The sequence below is a fragment of the Megachile rotundata genome, chromosome 16 (assembly GCF_050947335.1).
Source record: "Megachile rotundata isolate GNS110a chromosome 16, iyMegRotu1, whole genome shotgun sequence".
Taxonomy (NCBI): Eukaryota; Metazoa; Arthropoda; class Insecta; order Hymenoptera; family Megachilidae; genus Megachile; species Megachile rotundata.
In genome coordinates, this window is record NC_134998.1 from 3,455,539 (window position 1) to 3,475,893 (window position 20,355).

General features: G+C 34.0%; 1 protein-coding gene across 2 annotated transcripts; it reads left to right on the forward strand.

Moving 5' to 3' along the window:
• Positions 1-375: 375 nt before the first annotated feature.
• Positions 376-4,567, forward strand: LOC100876468 (uncharacterized). 2 transcript variants are annotated; one of them, XM_076541204.1, is made up of 4 exons: positions 376-599; positions 1,749-2,028; positions 3,315-3,419; positions 3,810-4,567. In XM_076541204.1, exons 2-4 carry the CDS (start codon positions 1,768-1,770, stop codon positions 4,491-4,493), a joined length of 1,050 nt encoding a protein of 349 aa, XP_076397319.1. In that variant the 5' UTR covers positions 376-599; positions 1,749-1,767; the 3' UTR covers positions 4,494-4,567. The 2 variants fall into 2 exon arrangements, with proteins under 2 accessions (XP_076397319.1, XP_076397317.1); XM_076541202.1 differs by having other exon boundaries at positions 379-547.
• The last annotated feature ends 15,788 nt before the right edge of the window (positions 4,568-20,355 follow it).

Genomic DNA, 20,355 nt, shown 5'->3' on the forward strand with positions numbered 1-20,355 from the left:
CTTTACAGAGTTGTTAAAATTATATTCAACTAATTATTTAAACTAGTGACATATTTTTTCCACCAAAATTAGAAATTATTTAAATTACCATCTTATGTGAAATTAGTTTATATAAATTCAACCGAAATTAATTCACATAAATTGAACCAAACAAAATTAATTCAAATTAATTAAAAATTATGAAAATTAATATTAAAAATTAATTGATTTCTTGTACTTTTGAATTTGATTTCCGCGTACGGGAAATTCAAATACAGTGGAAATAGAGACCTCTATATTCCATCGATAGTCTTCTGGAATGAATAAGGTTACAATCGGTTTCTCGTGTTTGCAAACTAGTATTTCTTCATGGCGACTCCGCCAGCCGCCCTTTGTTGTGCTCGACGGGCAAAGTCGCCTCGAGGTCGACCAAACACCGTTTCTTCTCAGTTAGAATCGACTCGTTGTGAAACATGTATCGCTGCTTCGAACATCTTCGATATTAACGTTAATTCTCGATCCTTGTGTCGAAAATTCAGTTACTCGAATGTATATTCATAAAGGCAAGGTACGTAATTGTTAAATAACGCTCGCGAGTGTTGCGTACAGTGTTTGATAGCGTAAGTACAGTTTTCTGCTTTTGTTTATTTATCATTCCGAAAAATCGGATACACAAATAGAATATATATAAATATATCTTTATATAATTTAAAATTTATATTTTATGTATAATTTACAATTTTTGTTACAGAAGTTTAGAATTCATATTAGTTATTTTTGTATATAATAATTATTATGTGAAACAGTAATTTGTTTTACCTTAAATGCGAAATGTTAAAATTTAATGTAGTTTTTAATTTTGACACTTGGACGAATCATTTTTTTGGTGTTCGCTTCTGAATAGAATATTCTATTGTAAACAATTAGGCTTCATTCATATAAGTGATTGTTGTATTCAATATAAATGTTCTGATCTTCTATGTTTTGTACTTGGAAGGCAGATTTAATAGAAGGATTAAAATGTGCAAAAATTCATTTCTAAATCTACTTTTACGGAATTTGTAAGTTATTGCTATGCGATTAAATAATTTATTAAAATAAAGGAATATTAAAGTGTTAAAATTTAACATGTTGATATACTGTTTACAGTAATATGAATTCTGTTTAAAAGAGGAAGGGAGATTTCCACCACTTGTCACCCCTGTTTCTTTAAGTTCAAATATAAAAAATTACAATCACATATTTCATTAAGTCAAAGAAGTCTGTTTTTATTTATTGAAGAATCTTCACTTTAGCTGGAAGAATTTTATTATTATTTATTTACTTTAAATTAGAGAATTTTATTATTTACTAATAAATGTTTACTTTAAGTTGAAATTGTGAAAAATTTTTGAAGAATTGAAGAATTTTGATATGAAATGAAATGTAGTGTATTTTATTATAAACATAATGTAACATACATATGTATCATAAATCTTGTACAATTCTTTCAAAAATAGCAAGTGAATTCAACACCAGTAATTTTTCATTTAAAAATGATTTAAATTATTCAATAAATGTAGTTAATAAGATATTAAAAATATAGTGAAAGATTGAACGTAATTGTATTAATTTTATTAAATTGTAATAAATAACGTAAATGCAGAAGCTACAAGTTTATACTGACATCAATTTAACAAAATTTAGTCGAAACATTTAATTTCTCAATGCGAAATGTTTTATCATGTAATAAAATTAGTGTCAGTCAACAAGTTTCTTCATATTTTTAGGTTAATCTTACGACCCAAAATGAGAGTGAAAACAGCGCCCAGGCAGAGAATAATTCAGAGTAACAAAGATGGAGATCCAGTACTCGAATCGAGTGAATCTTTTTCGAACGATAAACGAAAAGTAGCGTTAGAGGATGTTGATGTATCGGTTAAGTCAAATAACTGTAAGAGTGACAGTTTGAATGAGAATCGGTTAGATAATCCTGTTGAGAATGAGGAAAAGGAGGACGAGACGTTGAACTATTGCCAGGAGGCGCTGGATATGTCGATGAAACGCAAGGTATGATTTTTTCTAGTATGGAAATTGTGAATGACACCATGGATCACATAAATAGTGACGGCTCATAAAAATGTAAATAGTGATGGGTCAGTCAAATTAAACCAATAATTTTACATTATTTCATTTATACCATTAGACCACTATCACAGAAATTTTGGATCATTAACATTTTTAATTTTAATTTTAATTTTAATTTTATTCACGTTCTTGATTTTTATGTTTCTGGTAGTAATTGCATTTTTGTACTCAATACTTTCACTATGTTTCATAATTTACTTAAAGATAATAATTTATTTAACGTAACAATTTAGCAGTAAATGAGAATTATAATCTTTGTTTAAACAGAACTTTCTCATTTTAATTATTTCTATACTTGATATTTATTTATATTTAATGATTTATCTATATACTTAATATAATAATTTATCTTTAAATTATATTTGTATCTGTTATTTAAAAATAGCGTTATTTTAATTATTATTAAGCTTGATATAAAAGTTTATCTTTATGTAATAATTTCTATATACACTTAATATAATAATTTATATTATATAATATAATAAATAATATAGACTTTTTCTACTTTCTCTACTTCTACTTTAAATTTCAAAAGTCTCCTAGTTGTACAAAAATAATTTTAAGACATCAAGATCTCCATTTATTACGATATACTGTTGTAAATGAAATGTTTGTATAGTAATCAGTTGATCAGAAACAAACAAGTACGAAAACGAGTGAGAGCGAAAGAGATGGTGGACCTTCAAAATATCGATACTCGGTGATCGGTTTGGAATTGTTTACTATAACCTACCATGCTGCCATTCACAACATGACGTAGTAACTCACCTGTAATGTTTTGAATTTTTTAATAAGATCAGTTGTCATCGAATCAAAACAAGGAACATTTAAAATTTGTACCCATATGTTTTTCCTAAAAACAAGTAAATTCTATTTAAACATTTTTGCGCCATCATAGCAGTCGAGGCCCATATAATCAATCAATATTTAAACATTTAAAATACCTCTACATTTCTCTTAAAATGCAGTAAATTCTATTTTAACATATGAAAATTCAGAAAATAACGTGGATAACATATGTAGACGCAAATAACCTGTACAGTTTAAATATTTTAATAAAATTGATAGATTATTTTTTAGGTAATCTTGTCATACTTACCAATTTTATTATCTTTAAAACAACGTATTGTACATGTATATGATATTTTTACGTAGTACAGAAGTATTTTCAATATTATTTATTAAGTTACCATAATTTATTTTTATAGAGTGAATCACCAGAAAATGAATCTTCAACCTCGATAGCTGGTCCATCGAGTTGTGAGTACTCATCATCGCCCTTAGAAGAGGAGAACAGCTGCGACAATAATAATGTAAATTTTTTTAATAATTCATTCACACACATAAATACAGCATTGCTATAAATAACAATATCCAAGCAACAAAGTTATTAAATTACTAATTGTAAGTTCATGACTGCATCTCTTTACAGAATTGTAAATCAAACTTAAACAAATAATCTAATACAATTTTATTTTATTTCAAAAGTTTTTATATTAATGTTTCATTACAAGCTTTATTTAGAGATTTAAGTTTTTAGAAAAAATTCTAGGTCTCTTTAATCCTCATATAATTGCAAGATCATTTTGACTCATTTCAAAGAATAAAAAATGTAATACATAAAAAATCTTCATCAAAATCAACACACACATAAGTCAAAAATTCACCAAAAATCTAAATTTCAATAAATCAATTTTTTTCAGACGTTAATACCAAACGCGAACATAACCAACTCTTGTACATTGACCTGTTCCTGCACAAAGCAATCAAATTCCTGCGAAGACAAGCTGAATGGGTCGAGCGACGAAGATCAACCAACCGAAGCAGTGAATTTATGCAAAAAGGATTGTTTAGAGGATTCAACCACAGTCGAATCCGAGAAATTAAAGGACACGTTCCTCTACAAAATCATGACAGATCCGACCTTTCTGGAAAACATACAGAAACACAAGCAGACGAAAAGGTACGTGTGTCAATTTTGCAAACAAGAGTTCGTGAACGGAGACGAGTTAGCTGACCACATGGACGTGAAGAAGGACGAATCGAATCAAGTGGTTTGTTGCGCCTGCAAGAAAACTTTCGCGCAAAAACGGTACCTGAGGTATCATCAGAGGTGTCACTCGGAGAGGAGCAAGTTCACCTGTGATATTTGTACGAAGAAGTATACTAGATTAGATAATTTGACCAGACACAACGCTTTTCATGTGAATCCGGACAAGTTCTCTTGTACCTATTGCGAGAAGACTTTTGCGAGGAAGGATTTATTGAATAAGCATTTAAAGTATCACGATAATAAGTACCGCTTCTCGTGCGAGCTTTGTCACAAGTATTTTAAGGGACCTGTTATGTTGGAGAAGCATAAGAAAATATTTCATATGGCAGCGTAGATTTTGAGATATTGTAATGAGGTGCAATTGTAATTCTTCGACGGAGGAAAATAAAGTGGAATGTGATTCTTTTATTTTTTGTGTTATTCATTCCTAAAATTATACTACTGAAATTTTGTGCTATTATTGCAAGTATTGATGAAGTTGTTGAATTTAAGAATAATATAAATTTTTCTAATTTGAAACTTTTTGACTTTTTTAAAAATTTTGTTTAGTTTCTTCGTAGCATTAATTAGCATTTTTCGTTTTTTTATGTATTTCGTTTTTTTATGTATTTCGTTTTTTGTTTTAATATTTAAGAAATTCAGAATTTTTAATTTCATTGAAACACTCTTAAATATCTGAATTTAGACACAAGTAGACTTAGGCTACTTTTAAAATATTAAGAATAAAATATTCCCAAAATTTCTCAAACAACCCTATTTATAACTTATGATCGTTCAAAAGAATGTTCTTAAAACAAGTCCACCAAAGGGTTAATTTTCGCTAAACAATATTAATAGGTTCCATTAAATGCAGCCCGTTACTCAAAGAAAATGCATAATCAATTTTGGCATCCTTTGAAACTCCACTTTTTAGCATAAAAACCTATAACAGGCCACACTCTTCCCGCGTTATTCCGTTCATCGAAAACATCAAACGGGGCCATATTTCATTGATCCGTTGTTTGCACAAAGGCCTCGAACGCATTCGGTCGAAAATCCGTGGAAACAGTACAAGAAAACTCTTTTACCCCGAATACCTCGCGTGGTCTCGAGAACTCCCTCTTTTTCCTTTTTACCCCCGCCATTTCTCTTTTTCTCCAGCAGCTGGAATCTAAAACATAATCCGTTTCTTCCCGTTGCAGCCCTCTCACCCCCGGCAGCCACTTCGCGAAAAAACCGAGCACTCTGTTTGTTTCGGCTCAAAGGGTACAGCACCAGCGCAATAAGGAGCACTTTGAAAATCCGACGTATTACCGTGGCACATCCAATCGCGAAATAGAACAACCATGAAGGTTGACCCGCGTCCCTTTCCCTTCCATTCACGCTTTCACCCTCGCGCCAACCACCCCTTCGCCGTTTCCTTATTTTTTTCTTGACAGACATCCCCTTTCTCGGGCCATCCAACCCCTCGTTCTCTCTGTCTCTCGCTGCTCTCTCCTCTTCGTTCTTTGGGACGGTGCCGGTTTAATGCAATTAAGTCGAGCGTTAAAATATCGTTCTTAATTCGCTAGCGGCACCTTTTATTTCTTCTGTGGTTTAGCGTAAGCGGCTTACGTTTCGTTCCATGTTTTTGCCTTTCTTTGTGTCTCCCTTTCTTTTAATGGCTACTCCACGTCTTTTTTTCTTCATGCAATATCATTCTTTCGACCTTCTTGTATTTTAACTTGGGGTGTCGGAGTCGGGGCAAATGACGAGTTGTGCACTTTCGTCTTTATTGTGGGAGGGTTTTTTTTTTTGGTAGAGGCAGTTTGTCACTGGGCAATATATTATAATATAATAGTAGTTGCTAATGTTACATTATATGTAATAGCTGATAATATTATATTATATGTAGTGATTAATAGTATTATACAGGGGGTCTCACAATTCGTGTTACTCGTGGAAAGAGGTAACTGAGGTGATTCTGAAAAACTTTTCTCTGTGCGAAAATGGGATTTGAGGCTTCGTTTTTAAATTATTAGAGGACACCAGCCAATCAGCACAGAATAAGGTAATATATTATACTATAATATAATAGTAGTATTACAGGGTTTGTCCAATAAGTATCCGGACTGATTTTTTTCTGCTAGTTTGGTAGGTCAGGGAGCAATCTCTATTAGCTAGATCGATGCGGAAAGTTGTTATGTATAATAAAAATCTAGGTTCATTTGTTTTCTACCATTTGTTTCGTTTATATCGTGCTTGAAGTGGAAGCGTATTTAACGTTCGCGTCGAGAATCAAAATGCAACGAAACATCGAGCAGCGTTGTGCGATTAAATTTTGCGTTAAGCTAAATAAATCTGCTACGGAGACATTTAATATGATTCGTCAGGCCTACAAGGATGATTCCATGTCCAGAACGAGTGTTTTTGAGTGGCACAAAAATTTCAAAGATGGCCGTGAAGACGTTGAAGACGAGCAACGCGTTGGATGACCGTCGTCGTCCCGATCCAATACGAATGTCGACAAAGTGCGGGAAATTTTGAATTCCGATCGCCGTTTAAGCATTCGTTTAATTGCACAGGAATTAAATATAACGAAATCCACTATTCATTCTATCGTAACCGAGGATTTGCAAATGCGAAAAGTGTGCGCTAAATTGGTTCCGAAGGTTTTAACAGAGCAACAGAAAGAACGCCGTGTGACGATTTCTCGTGAACTTTTAGAATGTTTGGAGAGGGATTCAAATCTTTTAGACAGAGTGATTACCGGTGACGAAACATGGATTTTTGAATACGATCCGGAGTCAAAAATGCAAAGTGCTGAGTGGCACACAAGCGGCTCTCCTCGACCGAAAAAGGCTCGCATGAGCAAGTCAAGGATAAAATCGATGCTTATTGTCTTCTTTGACGCAAAAGGTGTTATCCACAAGGAGTTTGTGCCTGTTGGACAAACAGTGAATGGCCAATTTTACGCAGAAGTGCTCGAACGTTTGAGACTTAAAGTACGCCGCGTACGAAGGGAGATCGCGAATTCCTGGATGCTCCATCACGACAACGCGCCAAGTCACACGTCGTTAATTGTGAGACAGATACTGACGAAGCATAACATCACAACACTACCCCAACCACCCTACAGTCCAGATATGGCACCCTCTGATTTTTTTCTGTTCCCTCGCATTAAAAAAAGCCTTAAAGGACATCGTTTCGGGACGATTGAGGTGGTTCAAGCGGCTTCGACGGAGTGCCTGAACAGTCTTACGCTTGCCGACTTCCAGGAAGCGTATAGACAATGAAAAACCCGCTGGCAACGGTGTATTGATGCAGGAGGGGCATACTTTGAAGATTATTAACTCAATGTACGTATATCTTCAACGCACTTCATTTTAGGACATCAATCCGGATACTTATTGGACAAACCCTGTATACTGCAGCAATATATTATACTATACTATAAAAGTAGTGTATAGCAGCATAGTTAATATAGTATAACAATCGTATAATATCATAATATAGTATATTACATTAAACTAGTATTATAGTATAATATACCATAATTTTATACTATAACTATATACTGCTACATAATATGGTAGTAATATAATAGCACATTTAAACTAGTATTACTATATACTAATAATTGAAATTCAATTACTAACAATTTAAATTCGTTAATTTCGTGAGCTTCAATTTTGAGTGGGCCTTTCTATATCCTATGCTAAATTTTTAGAAGGTGAGAGTGAAGAAGAAAATTTGTTTGACCAACCTAAATATATGAAATACTTATAAATAATAATTGTTGATAAATAATTTAGAATTTTATAAGGTATAATAACTGTCAAAAGTATGATAATGAACGGAAACGAGGAAAGCTGGTATAGAGTTCGACGTGCAGCAAAGAGACCACAAAACCTCTGCTGGCATTTATGCCAGGATGTTCTGGAAAACTTTGTTACATTTTTGGTCAAGTCCTCGTTGACTGTTAAACGAACAAGCTGGATCAAAGGGACTAGTAGGAACGTAACAAGAAAACAAAGAAAAATATGGAATGAGAAGGGTAAATATACTGTGGGTAAAAATATTTTAAATTGTGGAAATAGGATGACACAGAATAAATATTAGTATTATGTATTGATTGTGTGTGGGAATCATGCAGGTTCAATTATTAATGGACTATTACTGATAATTTTAATTATTAATGAGTAATATTTTGGTAATTAGGAAGTTTCATTTATTTCAACATATTTTCAAATATAATACAAGAGAAGTTCTAAATATTTAATTGATCACTAAAAACTCAGCAATTTATTGATTATTGTTAGGTTAAGTTAGAATATGTATAGGTTAGGTTAGGTTAGGTATTTCATAATAATTGACTGTTTGATTCAACATCTTTTCAAATATAATAAAACAAAAGTTTAATGTAAATATTTAACTGATCTCAAAAAACTTGTTAACTTATTGATTATCACCAATTTCCCTCGGATCGTTAAAGTTGTTCTCCGTGTTTACCGTTGTACCAAACGCCACGGTAACTTTTCATTAATGCCAGAATAAATAAATGCCAGCACGTCCCCCCTCTCTGATCCTTAAATTCTTAATGCAGCAAAGCCCCGGTAGAAAGTACTTACTCCCGTAGCCTTCAAAATATCTCCAAGAAGTTTAAAGTCTTCCCTCGATAGTATGTAAATATTATATGTAAAGCTCGACATCAAAGAGATTCTTCTGTCGTATAATGCTTCAAATTTCGCTGTTAGGAAAGATTAAGGAACAACGGGAGACGAAGATATTAAAAGCAACGTGTTGTGTGACGATGTCCACCATCAGACATCTGCAACTTAAGTATGATCGAGATATTTGCTTACGAACGTCAATTTTGTACTTATCAAATAATATTGGTTAATCACGGTCATTTATAATGATACCAGAAAATATTTTGTGCTGAACATTTTTGAAAATTTTCTTCATGAAAAATTTTCTTCATACTGCACTGGAAAAATGGCTTACACTGACTGTTCAGTTTAATTTAGTAATTTGAAATAAATATTTTCTGACTAAATAGTTTTATACATATGGTGTATAAATACATTCGTAGTAGTGAAAATAGTGACAATAATGGCAATTAATTAGAAATAGCAATCTTAAATGAATTCAGCAAATTTTTTAAGTGAGAAGCTTTAAGGTTGATGTTTAAAAATATCTTCATGTCCTAAGGGATAAGTTTAATCATTAAACTAATAATATCACTGTACTCTTTTATTTATTTATATTGATTTGTATAAAAAAGAAATTTAAATTTTAAAAAGAAAATTATACATTTTTTGAAATTGAATTATTGAAAACAGATAAGAATTTTAGCTTGAATTAAAGTGCGACAAAAGAGAAAATACACTGTAACATAATGCAAAATGTGATATATGAAACATACGTGTCGGATATTAACACAGGAATATAACATAATTAAGAATTAAAGAACGTGACAGGTCATTATGAACATTTCATTTATAATTTTTATTTAACTAATTTAGTAAATCATAATTTTATCATTTTTACTGTTAATTTAATGATATTTACAATAATTTAATAATATTTATTTAATAATATTTACAAATAATTCAGAGGATTACATTAATTCAGTACATTAGGCTATTAATTATTATCAATGCAATATTGTCAGTAATTATACTTAATTCGATAAATTATATTGATTGCAATTAATTCACTGAATCATAATTGATTAAATAAATTGCATTATTAATTATTATTAATTGAATATATCAATAGAATTCAATAGAAATTCAATAGAATAAAATAACTACAATTAATAGATGAAATTATGTCATTAATCATAATTAAGTCAATAAATCATATTATCAATTAAAATTGATGTCAATAAATCAGAATAGTAATAATAATAAAAGTAAACCATATAATTCATTAGAATTAATTTAATGAGTCATATTATTAATCGTAATCAGTTTAATAAATCGTATTCTTAATTACAATTAATGCAATCATCAAAATTAATTCAATGAATAATATTATTAATTACAGCTCGTTCAATAAATCATCAATCATAATTAATTCGATAAATCATATTATTAATTATATTATTAATCAAAATTGATTCAATAAATCATCAATTATAATTACTGTAACAAAAATTATTTAGGTCCATTTAAATTATTAAACCTTAATTATCAATTCCTGCAACCAATAAAAAATCTGGAGAATATAACAATAACTCCGTGATTGTTCCTTTCCTCATAAAGCGTACAATTTGGTAAAATTTGACAAAGCACAATTATGAACTACTTAACGAAAACGAGAAAGGTGAGTATAACTTATTATTACGTGACATTCTACCATTCCAATGTACCCGTTGCGAACATATTAAATTAGATCGCTAAGGGTTGCTATTAACGTAGCGAAAATAAGAATGACTTTTGTACGATGAAAGTTAAGTGTCGTCGTTCTTCCATTTAACTTATAATTAACTCGCCTAATTACAACAATCAAAGCGACGCTAGAATCAAATAACTCGTCGCGGCGACAATGCGAAAGAAAAATCTCAGCCCCTGTTTCCCGCCCAACCCCTTCACCGGAGGGTGGTTTTCGACGCTGTCGTCCCGGCAGCCACTTTTCCAATGTTTTTTTCCAACGCTGTGTAAAGCAAGCATAAAAACAAACGTCACGACTTCAGTCGAGACGAGTGCACGCATGCAGGCTCACGTGCGAGCCGGAAAAACGAGCGACAAAATACCTGGGGAGGGAAAAACAGCGCAGATTACTTTTGCCACCCTGTTCGTTTTCTCCGACGAACGGACTTCAAGTTGGCCTGGAAGGGTTTCGTTCCGAGGAAACGCGGCTACTTTTCACGATTATAGTGGTAAATGGATTAAATGCGAATTTACTACATATATTATGTACATGCATTTTACACCGGAATCAAACATTTTTTAATTTCTCAAAGTTATCATCAAGAGTAATTTATAACATTCAATTACAAATTTCAGAAAGATCAACATTCAACTTGCTATAACATAGGTTCTTTGTGTGTGACATTCTGACAAAATTCCACCAACTGTTTATTCAAATAACTCATTTAATGAAAATCCTCCAAGACTTGAATGTTACTTAACTAGTTATTACCACCCCACTTAGGGAGTCTGAAACAATTTGGACATTGACTTTACACTCCCAACTTAAGAAAAAAATTAAGAATTATCCGGTACACCTGATATAATAATTTCATCAAACTCCAAAATGTAATTTTCTCATAAAAACAATTTTTACATAAAAGATGATTTACATAAAAGCATTGTATTATCAATTCATGAGGTGGGATCAGTTGTAATTCTTACGAATACTAAAATTAGATGCGGGACTAATTAATGCAGCGGAATATAGCTTATCCCAGATTGCTTTGTCGCGTCATCCTTTGACGAAGCATCGAATACTGTTTACCGTAATTTAAAAAATGTCTCTGTTTCGCACAAAGCATAGAGAATTGGGTTCGTTAAACACGGTACTTTATATCTGTTTTTGAGAACGCGTGTATCGGTGATGCTTTGTGATCTCACAATCAGGTAACTTCGAATAGGAAGCATTCGTCGTTCTGTAGAGCGCAGAGCCGCCCACCTATTCTCTTTTGTGATACGCGGCTTTCTGTATTATCGCGAATTCGTACACCAGGGGAACAAGGACTCGTTACGAGACCGACCGTTGTCCTTTGAATTTTCCTCGCTTAGATTAATATTATATCAATGCCGTGTCAAAGAGAACACCTCTACCCGGGCCTCTTTTTGCACTCGTCCCTGTAACGAACGTAGACCCTTTCGCACGTTCGAGGCTCGCATGAGTGGTCGAGCAACGAGCACGTGAATAATTGACGAGCGGACCACGTTGAAAACTCTTCTGATTTACTTCGGCAAAAGTCAACCTCCCTGCCAATCAGAACTTGTCAAGATCAAAATTTACGAACATATTCTCTCCCCTCGAATTTCGAATTCTTACGCTGGATTTTTTATTTGAAATTAAAGTCTAATGGGTAATGTTGAAATAGACATAATAATAATAAGGTTGAAATAGTTATAAGATAGACATGACTTCTTAAGTTTCTTTGTTTTATTATTCAATGTGAATGGTGGAGAGGTTAAAAAATATATATTAAGAATTATTGTATAAGCTTATGCATCATTCATTGTCCATTATTTAAGCTAGTAAACTAACTAAATTTCAGTTTAACAAGTTAAAGATATTCGTTTGAAGTTGTACAAAAATTGGGTGACTTTTCGAATGCAAAGGGTAAGTATCAGCAAAAGTGTCAAAAAGTTACACGATACACCTTGGTGTCTCAACGGATTCTAAGTTGTTGAAGCGGGCTAACAGACTGGAACACTCTTCGGAGGGGTTGGAATATCGTTTTACATCGGACTCGATATTCCAACCTCGTCGGCAGGTTTTCCCTGGTGCGGAATTATTGAGGGGTGGCGCGGCGAGAATTAAGGCTTTTTGCGGCATAAAAAATCTGTGTAATCAATTATCGAACCTTTTACTCCATATTTCACGGCCAATGAGTCGACCACCCCCCTGTCTGTTTTTAAACCCTCCCGTTTTGGTTGTGCGAGACTCTCGACCCACCCCTTGCTCGACACTTTTTAGCCGTGGTGGCTGTTTTCTCCTTCCAGAGTTCTTCAACGTCTCACCCCCTCCCTCTTGCCATCATCTCTTCTCTTCCTCTTCGTTTCCTGCTTGCCGAGGAGAGACACGCCAGGCGAGCCTTTGTTTGGGATATCAAATATTTATTTTCTTAAATAACGCAGAAGCTCGGAAGAAGGCTGAATCGCGAGCATTTTCCCTTTAATAAATTATCAGCGATTATTGTGGCCGCGTTTGCCTAGCTGCCTACGGAAACGAACCTCTTTTTTTCAGTCGACATCCTTCGGGCTCTCTTACGAAATCTGAATCGATCCGTGTTCTTCGAATGTTTGCTTCCATATTATTTTCTTGCTTCCCACGTTTCTCGGTCTTATGCCTAATTTATATTTAAATAAGCGAAAAATTTTTTTGAAAGGTATTCTGTGGGAAATGTAAGAATGTGATCGTTTAGGAATAGTTACTTTTTACTAGTATATAAATAAATTAGTTTTTATGTGCAATATTGAATATCTATTAAAAAATTATTAACGAATATCAAATTTGACCTAAAGTTAAATTTAATTGATTACCACATTTTATAATTATATAAATGAATGTTTGCTTCTTATTGTAACAACAGCATGTTCTTTACTAATTTTTAATAACATGTAATTTGCTAATGACCTAAAGTCAAATTTAATTGAATACCACAATATTTTATAATTATATAAATGAATGTTTTCTTCTTACTATAACGACAACAACATGTTGCTAATTTGAACAAACTATAATTTATCCATATTGTCTGTGAAACTAATAACATCAATAATATACGTGTATTCAGTAACTTATCTTTTTAAAATGTGTAATTAACTACATTATAAGTGTATTTATTAGTTAGTCATCATATAACAATTTTTAAGACAGTAAATAAGATATTTAATTTTTATGTCTTAGTTTTCATGCCGTTGTACCATAAACTTGTTTCAATCTATAAGGGAAAGTCGATATTAAAGAGTAAATCCTCAGGTTCAGTGTCGCCACCTGCCCAATAGTACTAAAATTAATAAAATGAAAATTGTAAAAACCTTGCAAATAACTGAAATGTTATATGTCAACACAAGCTGTACAGTCAACACAAACTTTTATATACATAGTTATAGTATACAGGGTGCCTCACCACATTTTGCTATTTATATTTGCGTTATTATTATTACTCATAGCAAACAATGTTTCAGATGAAGTTGAATGGTTTTGAGAGAGGCATATGCTGGTGATATATTTTTTTGTAGCTGGACGTGTAAAGGACATATGAAGGTCATTAATGTTTTTTTAAATGGAATCATATATTTTTTATTGCATCAGCTGGTACTCCTTCATATTATTTACAAAAAAGTATTAATCTATTTATGTGAAAAAATCATTAGTTTAGGAGATATTTTAACTCTAACTTGTTAGGAAATCGTGACTTTCTGGTCAATATTATGAATTGTCCTAAGTGAATAGCAAATGTTTTTCTACATGCTTTGAGAGGTTCATATATAGTATAGTATACAAACATTTGAAATCGGATCTTACTTTAACCAAATATGGTGGACGCTAATTATATGATGTTCAATTTCGTATCGAAGGTATCTGAAATTCATCACCTGCTCTCGAGCCAATACGGAGCTAATCGAACGAAAAATAAAAGGGACGTGTCGATATTCGAGAGGGGTATTCGCTGTTCCCCGAGATTCTAATATTAATTTTTATTGAGACCCGAAGCCGACAAAACGAGTCTCGATAGGGGAGCACGCTCGACATCCTCTGGCGTGTATTGATTAAAAATGTGGACTGAGAAGCAAGGAACGCTTTGTTTCGTCGGGAAAAAATCATTGCCACGCTAATTTGAAAATATTGAAGCCACGCGACAGAGAGAGGGCTGCACGGGTGGTCGATTTATATACTTTGCTCAGTGCGTAAAAGAAAAAAAACGTTCGTCGCCGATACCGATCGACTTCCTTTGTTTTTCTACTAATTAAATTGGCCCGCGACCCTTTCATCCCCCATCTCTTCTTCCAACCGCCCTTTAACCCTTCGCCCGCGACCATCGTTTGAACTTTTTCTCCTCGCCGCCGATTCCGTCGGTTTTTGCCATCGATTTCGCGAGATAGACTAATTAATTACCGCGGAAATGGCCCGTTGATCCTGCAAACCCGTCAAGGAGATTTAACCCTGTGACTTGGCAGTTGATTTGCCTCACCATATTTGTTTCTGCTCTCTTGATCAGTGTTTTTAAATGTCGGAAAAACAGAGGAATGATGTATACTCGTGCATAAGACACCTTAGGACATTTTTTTGAATTTTACAGTTGGGTTGAGGAGGTGAAAGACCCCTAAGGAAGTAAGAGACTACTCCCTTATGGGGTTAGTAGTTCAAATACAAGGTTAGTAGTGTAACCGAGCTACAATATTAATAGCATAACTGCGCTATAATATAAAATTAGTATAACCGAACTAAAATATAGGGTAGTGTAGCTAAACTAAAATGTAAGGGTAGTAGCATAACCGAGTTAAACTACAAAATTAGTGAAAATTAAGTGAAATTTATGAAGAAATGAAGGTTTTGTTACTGCTTCAATAGTATAATAATAGAAGTGGTTTAATCAAGCATATATGAAATCCTACAAATTCTGAAATAAAAATAACTTCATTTTCATTACTGTTTGAGTAGTATACTAGGGAAATGGTTTATATGCAGACTACTTTTATTTAAGAAAATATAAGGCCAGGTTCATTAAATATTTCGATAGTGACACTTTAAATTATATATAAAACATTTTTTTTATGATATGATGTTAATGTGTTCTGAATATAAATATTTGATAGGAATTGTTAAAATTATGGTGAGTTTAAACTCAGTAAACTTGTAGCGTCACGACGCCATTTTTCTGTACGAGCCTAAGGCCCACATTTCCAGATGTCGCTGTTTAGGCCCAAGGCGCGAATTATGAACTTCTCAACAGATTGTATATTTAAAATGAAAGTTAAAATATTCATTTTGAAAAATTTGTCCTAAATATAGGTAAATAACCTAAAGAAAGAGTAAATGCATAGTGTTAAACGTGGAAATAATATCTAAAAATCAAAGCTGAAGTAGTAAAATACTACCAAAAATAAATGTGCATAAAAATAAAGGGCATAAGTAGTGTAACAAAAATTGAAGTAGAAGTCTTACAAAGTCAAAATAGAAAACTGTAAATTTACATGTTAAAAAATGTAAAGAGCATATGAGACAAAAAGAGACAGTTATATTGAAGCATAGTACACGGAAACAATGCTACAGTACAAATTGTGATCCTATAAAGACACCATGCATCGACAATCGTTGAATGAGTGGCCCCTTCCGGTCGCCCACCATCATTCTGCCGCAGTGTATATTAACTGGTTGTGTCGCGGTCGTCAGTTTAGACGATGATTTAGTGGATGCATTGATTGGGTCGATCAGAGGCCATATCATCTCGTTTAAAGCCTTCCATCATCGGTGCTACTATTTATAGAACTTATACGATCATGACGATCCAATCAATTTTTGTCTCCTCGATTGTGCGTTGTACGTGTGTTTAATATTCAATCGAAGCAGATGATTTGTTATAACGTTTCTTCGAATTCTGTTCTTTTATTGTGGTACGAGGTTAACGAGGTGTTTTATTGAAATTAATTATCAGTTGAGAGGTGAATCTTTGCGTTTCTTAAAATTTTATTAATCGAGACGAGAGAGGAAATCACGTTAAAATTTTAGAGAGAGGAGAAATGTACCTCCTATATTCCTTAAAATTTTATTAATCGAGACAGAGAAGATTTTCCATATTTCTTAAAATTTTATTAATCGTGATAATTTGCTATAATGTTACATAGTTATTAGTTATACAATAATAATAATTCGTAATTACTCAATAACAGTAATTTATAGTTCAATTAATTGCATTGTATAAGTTTTCTATTACGTTGGTTAAAACATTTTAACTAGAAATCTTACGTATGTAACAAAATTAAATTATGCAGGATGAGTACATCTCCAGAGTACAGCTTCAGCAATATACTATTAATCTAAACTAGCTTACACAACTCTTGACAAAAGTTAACACACATTTAGCCAAAAACTTCTTAATGTGAATGTGCCTGTAATGTGTGAGCGTGCCTTTAATGTACACTCGGTAAAACATCGACATTCCAATAAAATCATTTTGTTCGTAATATTCAGGATCCTACGATTCCAATAATACCTACGGTTTAAAAAAAGTCGAAGATCCGTCATTTTAACCAGTGAATCAACAGCAATTAAACTGGGTAAAGAGAAAGGTCATCTGTAATCGTAAAATTCGAAACGGAGCATTCGAAGGACGCCTAAAAAGATCCGGGGAGCGGCGATAGGGAAGATGGCTTAATGCCACGGTGTCGGGTAATCGGGTATCGACTTTTCCATTAGCTAGAAAAGTTGTGGTCACCGCAACGACGAAATTGGCTGTACCAAAAGGGACGTTTGCGCCAAGGTGACGTAGACGCAGGAAACGCTCGAACGAGGAGGGTGGTCACCGACGAAGACACCACCGACGACAGATAGTGGAGGGTGACATTAATTCTCATAACATTTTACGAGGCGGTATTCTGACCTGTGTGAAGTCTTCCCGACGACCAGAAGCACGGTTTAGGAGTCATAACTCCCAATCACCTTAAGACATGCAGCCCGCCGCCAATTCACACCGCACGTTGACCGTTTCCTTTCTTGAATATTGGCTAGACTTACTGGAATCTTGTTTCAATTCAATTCAATCGCTTTATTTACATTTTTCAGCAGAATTTTTATACTGTTTATTGTGATGGTAGTATATGTACTATATGGTAGTATATGTCGACCCAATCAATGCATGTGTGAGGGTAGAGTCTAAACAGACCTGCTTAATTAAATTATTTATAATGGAAGACACTTGGGTCTTAATGTTAACACAATGATCAACTTAAGGGGTAACACCACTCTAGAGCCCGAAAAAGAGGCCTAATTTTGACAATTTTTTTTGGAAGAACGATAAACGGAAAAGAATCTCTTTTCAGAGGGTTTATTTAACACATATCGAACTACGACAAAATAATTTTTGATTGTCATTTTCGTACAAAATGGAGGCGACAGAACCGATCGGCGGAAACAGCTTTTGTAAAAACACTCCTACGGGAGAACGGATTTCTCGTTATGTATGAGCCGTGGGATAAAAAATCAAAAAAATTTATAATCCATATACAATTGATTTTGGAAGTACGTAGGGGTTTTTTGATTAATCAATTTTTGTGGAAGTTATGCGTTTTTTAAGGAATGAATCGACTTTTTGCATGAAAAATGAGCACTAAATTGTTTATAAAAAAAAAGTTTACATTCAATCAAAAAACGGCTACGTACTTCCAAGGACAATATTGTTGTGCAGCTACTGTAAAAATTTCAATTCAATCCATGCAGTAGTCACCGAGAAATCCGTCCTCCCAGTATGAAGAAACTGGTTTCGAGAAAAACGCGTTTGAAGTTTTACGAACATTTTGATCCTTAAATTCTCTGTTCACCGCTAATCTGCAATGCCTGTACTATACATTTGGCTATCCAGATCAGTGTTTGCCACCTTCTCTAGCTTTCTGGATACTTCTGTTTGTTTTGAAGATAACAAGTAAACTTATTAGTTTAAATGATAACAATAATACGAAAGCGATGAATTGCAACATACCGCGCGAGTACTCAGTGCGCACTCTGAGGCGCTGCGGCAAAATTGATAATTGAACCATTTAAAATTTGTTTTCCACTATGAATCAAACGGCATTCTGTTCTTAAGACCCTAAAGTATTGTTTTAGCAAAGAAAAAAAAATCGACTTTCTGAAAATCCTAGAGTGGTGTTACCCCTTAAGAAATGAAATTCAAAGATCAGCTGTTAAGTTCTGAATACGTTCGTCATACGTTCATACGTTCTGTCAGAAACATGTGGACAGATGCACTATGTGGACTATTAAGATGCTATGTATATAGTAATTATGAAGATATGTATACTATAATTATTAAGATAGTACGCAATAATATCTACAACAGCCAAACAGTATCTAAAGATAGAGTATGCAGAACAATGTGTGAATATAAAATTGTATATAGTGTCCATTCGACAAGCAGTCTGTCGGAGTATGAAAATAACGAACGTCGTGAGGTACCGTCATGAATTTCCGTTTGATATTTCATTTCTACGTTGAAATTCTCCCTCCGGGGTGGTGTCGGCACTATCGTTTAACCACGCTTCCGCGGCGAAATATCGACCTCATTATCGGGACGTATATCGCCGGCAATGAAACGTAAGTCGCCAAACGCGCAGCGGATTCCCGATGAAAAGACAGCCACGGTAGACTGGGTGTTCATTACGGCCAGGCTGCTATAGGAATCCATTAATGCGTGAGACGTTGCCGGCGATGAAACCGAGCATAATGCGCCAGCACCTCGTATCTGCGAGCGAGCGGAGCGGCCGGCACGAGATGGGATGGGCAGGGGAAAGAGGGTTCGGTGGAACGTGCCTCGTTAAGGGAAACACAGGACACAGGGTGTAAGGGTGGCCCGAGGCAGGGGGTGTTCGTCGTTAAACCGTACCAGGAATATCGCTGTTCAATTTCTCTCCTCGCGCTTCACAAAAAAGGAAGGAGAAAAAAAGAGAGGAAAGGAAACGGCTCCCAACCGCTTGCCGTATCGGCCGACCGGAGTTCTTTTTGATCTCGCTAAAGAATTCATTAAGTTTTGCGGCCGCGGTTAAGTATTAATACGCGGGGGGTGGAAAATACGCTGCGCGTTTTATGCTCGCCCGAGCACGAGCCAGCTACCGAACAGGAGCAGGTGGATCGCTTTTCTCCGCTTCCCTTTGTCTGCCCGTTTTCCCTTTGTTCTGCATGTTGCGCGATTGTCTATCGATGCCTCTTTGATTCTTCCAGGTTTGCGATTTTTTACGCGTGTGAATTTAGCCTGTACTTTGCTTTCTGATCGCTGGTTTAACGGAGCTCAGAACTTAATGTTCTGATGTGAAGTTGACCAGGTGTAATTATGTGATGAAGATGATCAGTAAAGTAACTGTTGAGGACTTAAGCTAATGATTCTGTAATGACCATAATGACTACGATGACATTCATAAATAAGGGTGATCATGAGGATAATAATGATTTTTATGATGACGATGTTTTTGATGGTTGCTATGATGATCTTGATGGGGCTGTGATCACGGTGATAATCAAGTTTTTAACCATGATGATTTTCAGAAAGACAGTAGTGACATTAAAGATGGCTATGACAAACTTGATATCCATAGTAATCTTAGTGACTATGATAAACTTGATGTCTATAGCGATCTTGATGACTATGATGATCTTGAAGATACCAAAGACTATAAATTTCTAGATTCTCAGATTCCTAGTTCATCAAACCCTTGTACTGTCAAATTCATGTGCTAAATCCTTATATTACCAAATCTCTACATCTCCAAATTTTTATATTCCCAAATCCCTATATGCCGAAATCTCATATCCCTAATATCTATGCCGCCAAATCCCTA

Bases quoted from the DNA above. Each gene is read 5' to 3' on its own strand.
- LOC100876468 (XM_076541204.1), top strand. From the start codon at position 1,768: ATGAGAGTGAAAACAGCGCCCAGGCAGAGAATAATTCAGAGTAACAAA. The intron at 2,029-3,314 runs GTATGATTTTTT...TTATTTTTATAG, and splicing joins ATATGTCGATGAAACGCAAG to AGTGAATCACCAGAAAATGA. The intron at 3,420-3,809 runs GTAAATTTTTTT...AATTTTTTTCAG, and splicing joins ACAGCTGCGACAATAATAAT to ACGTTAATACCAAACGCGAA.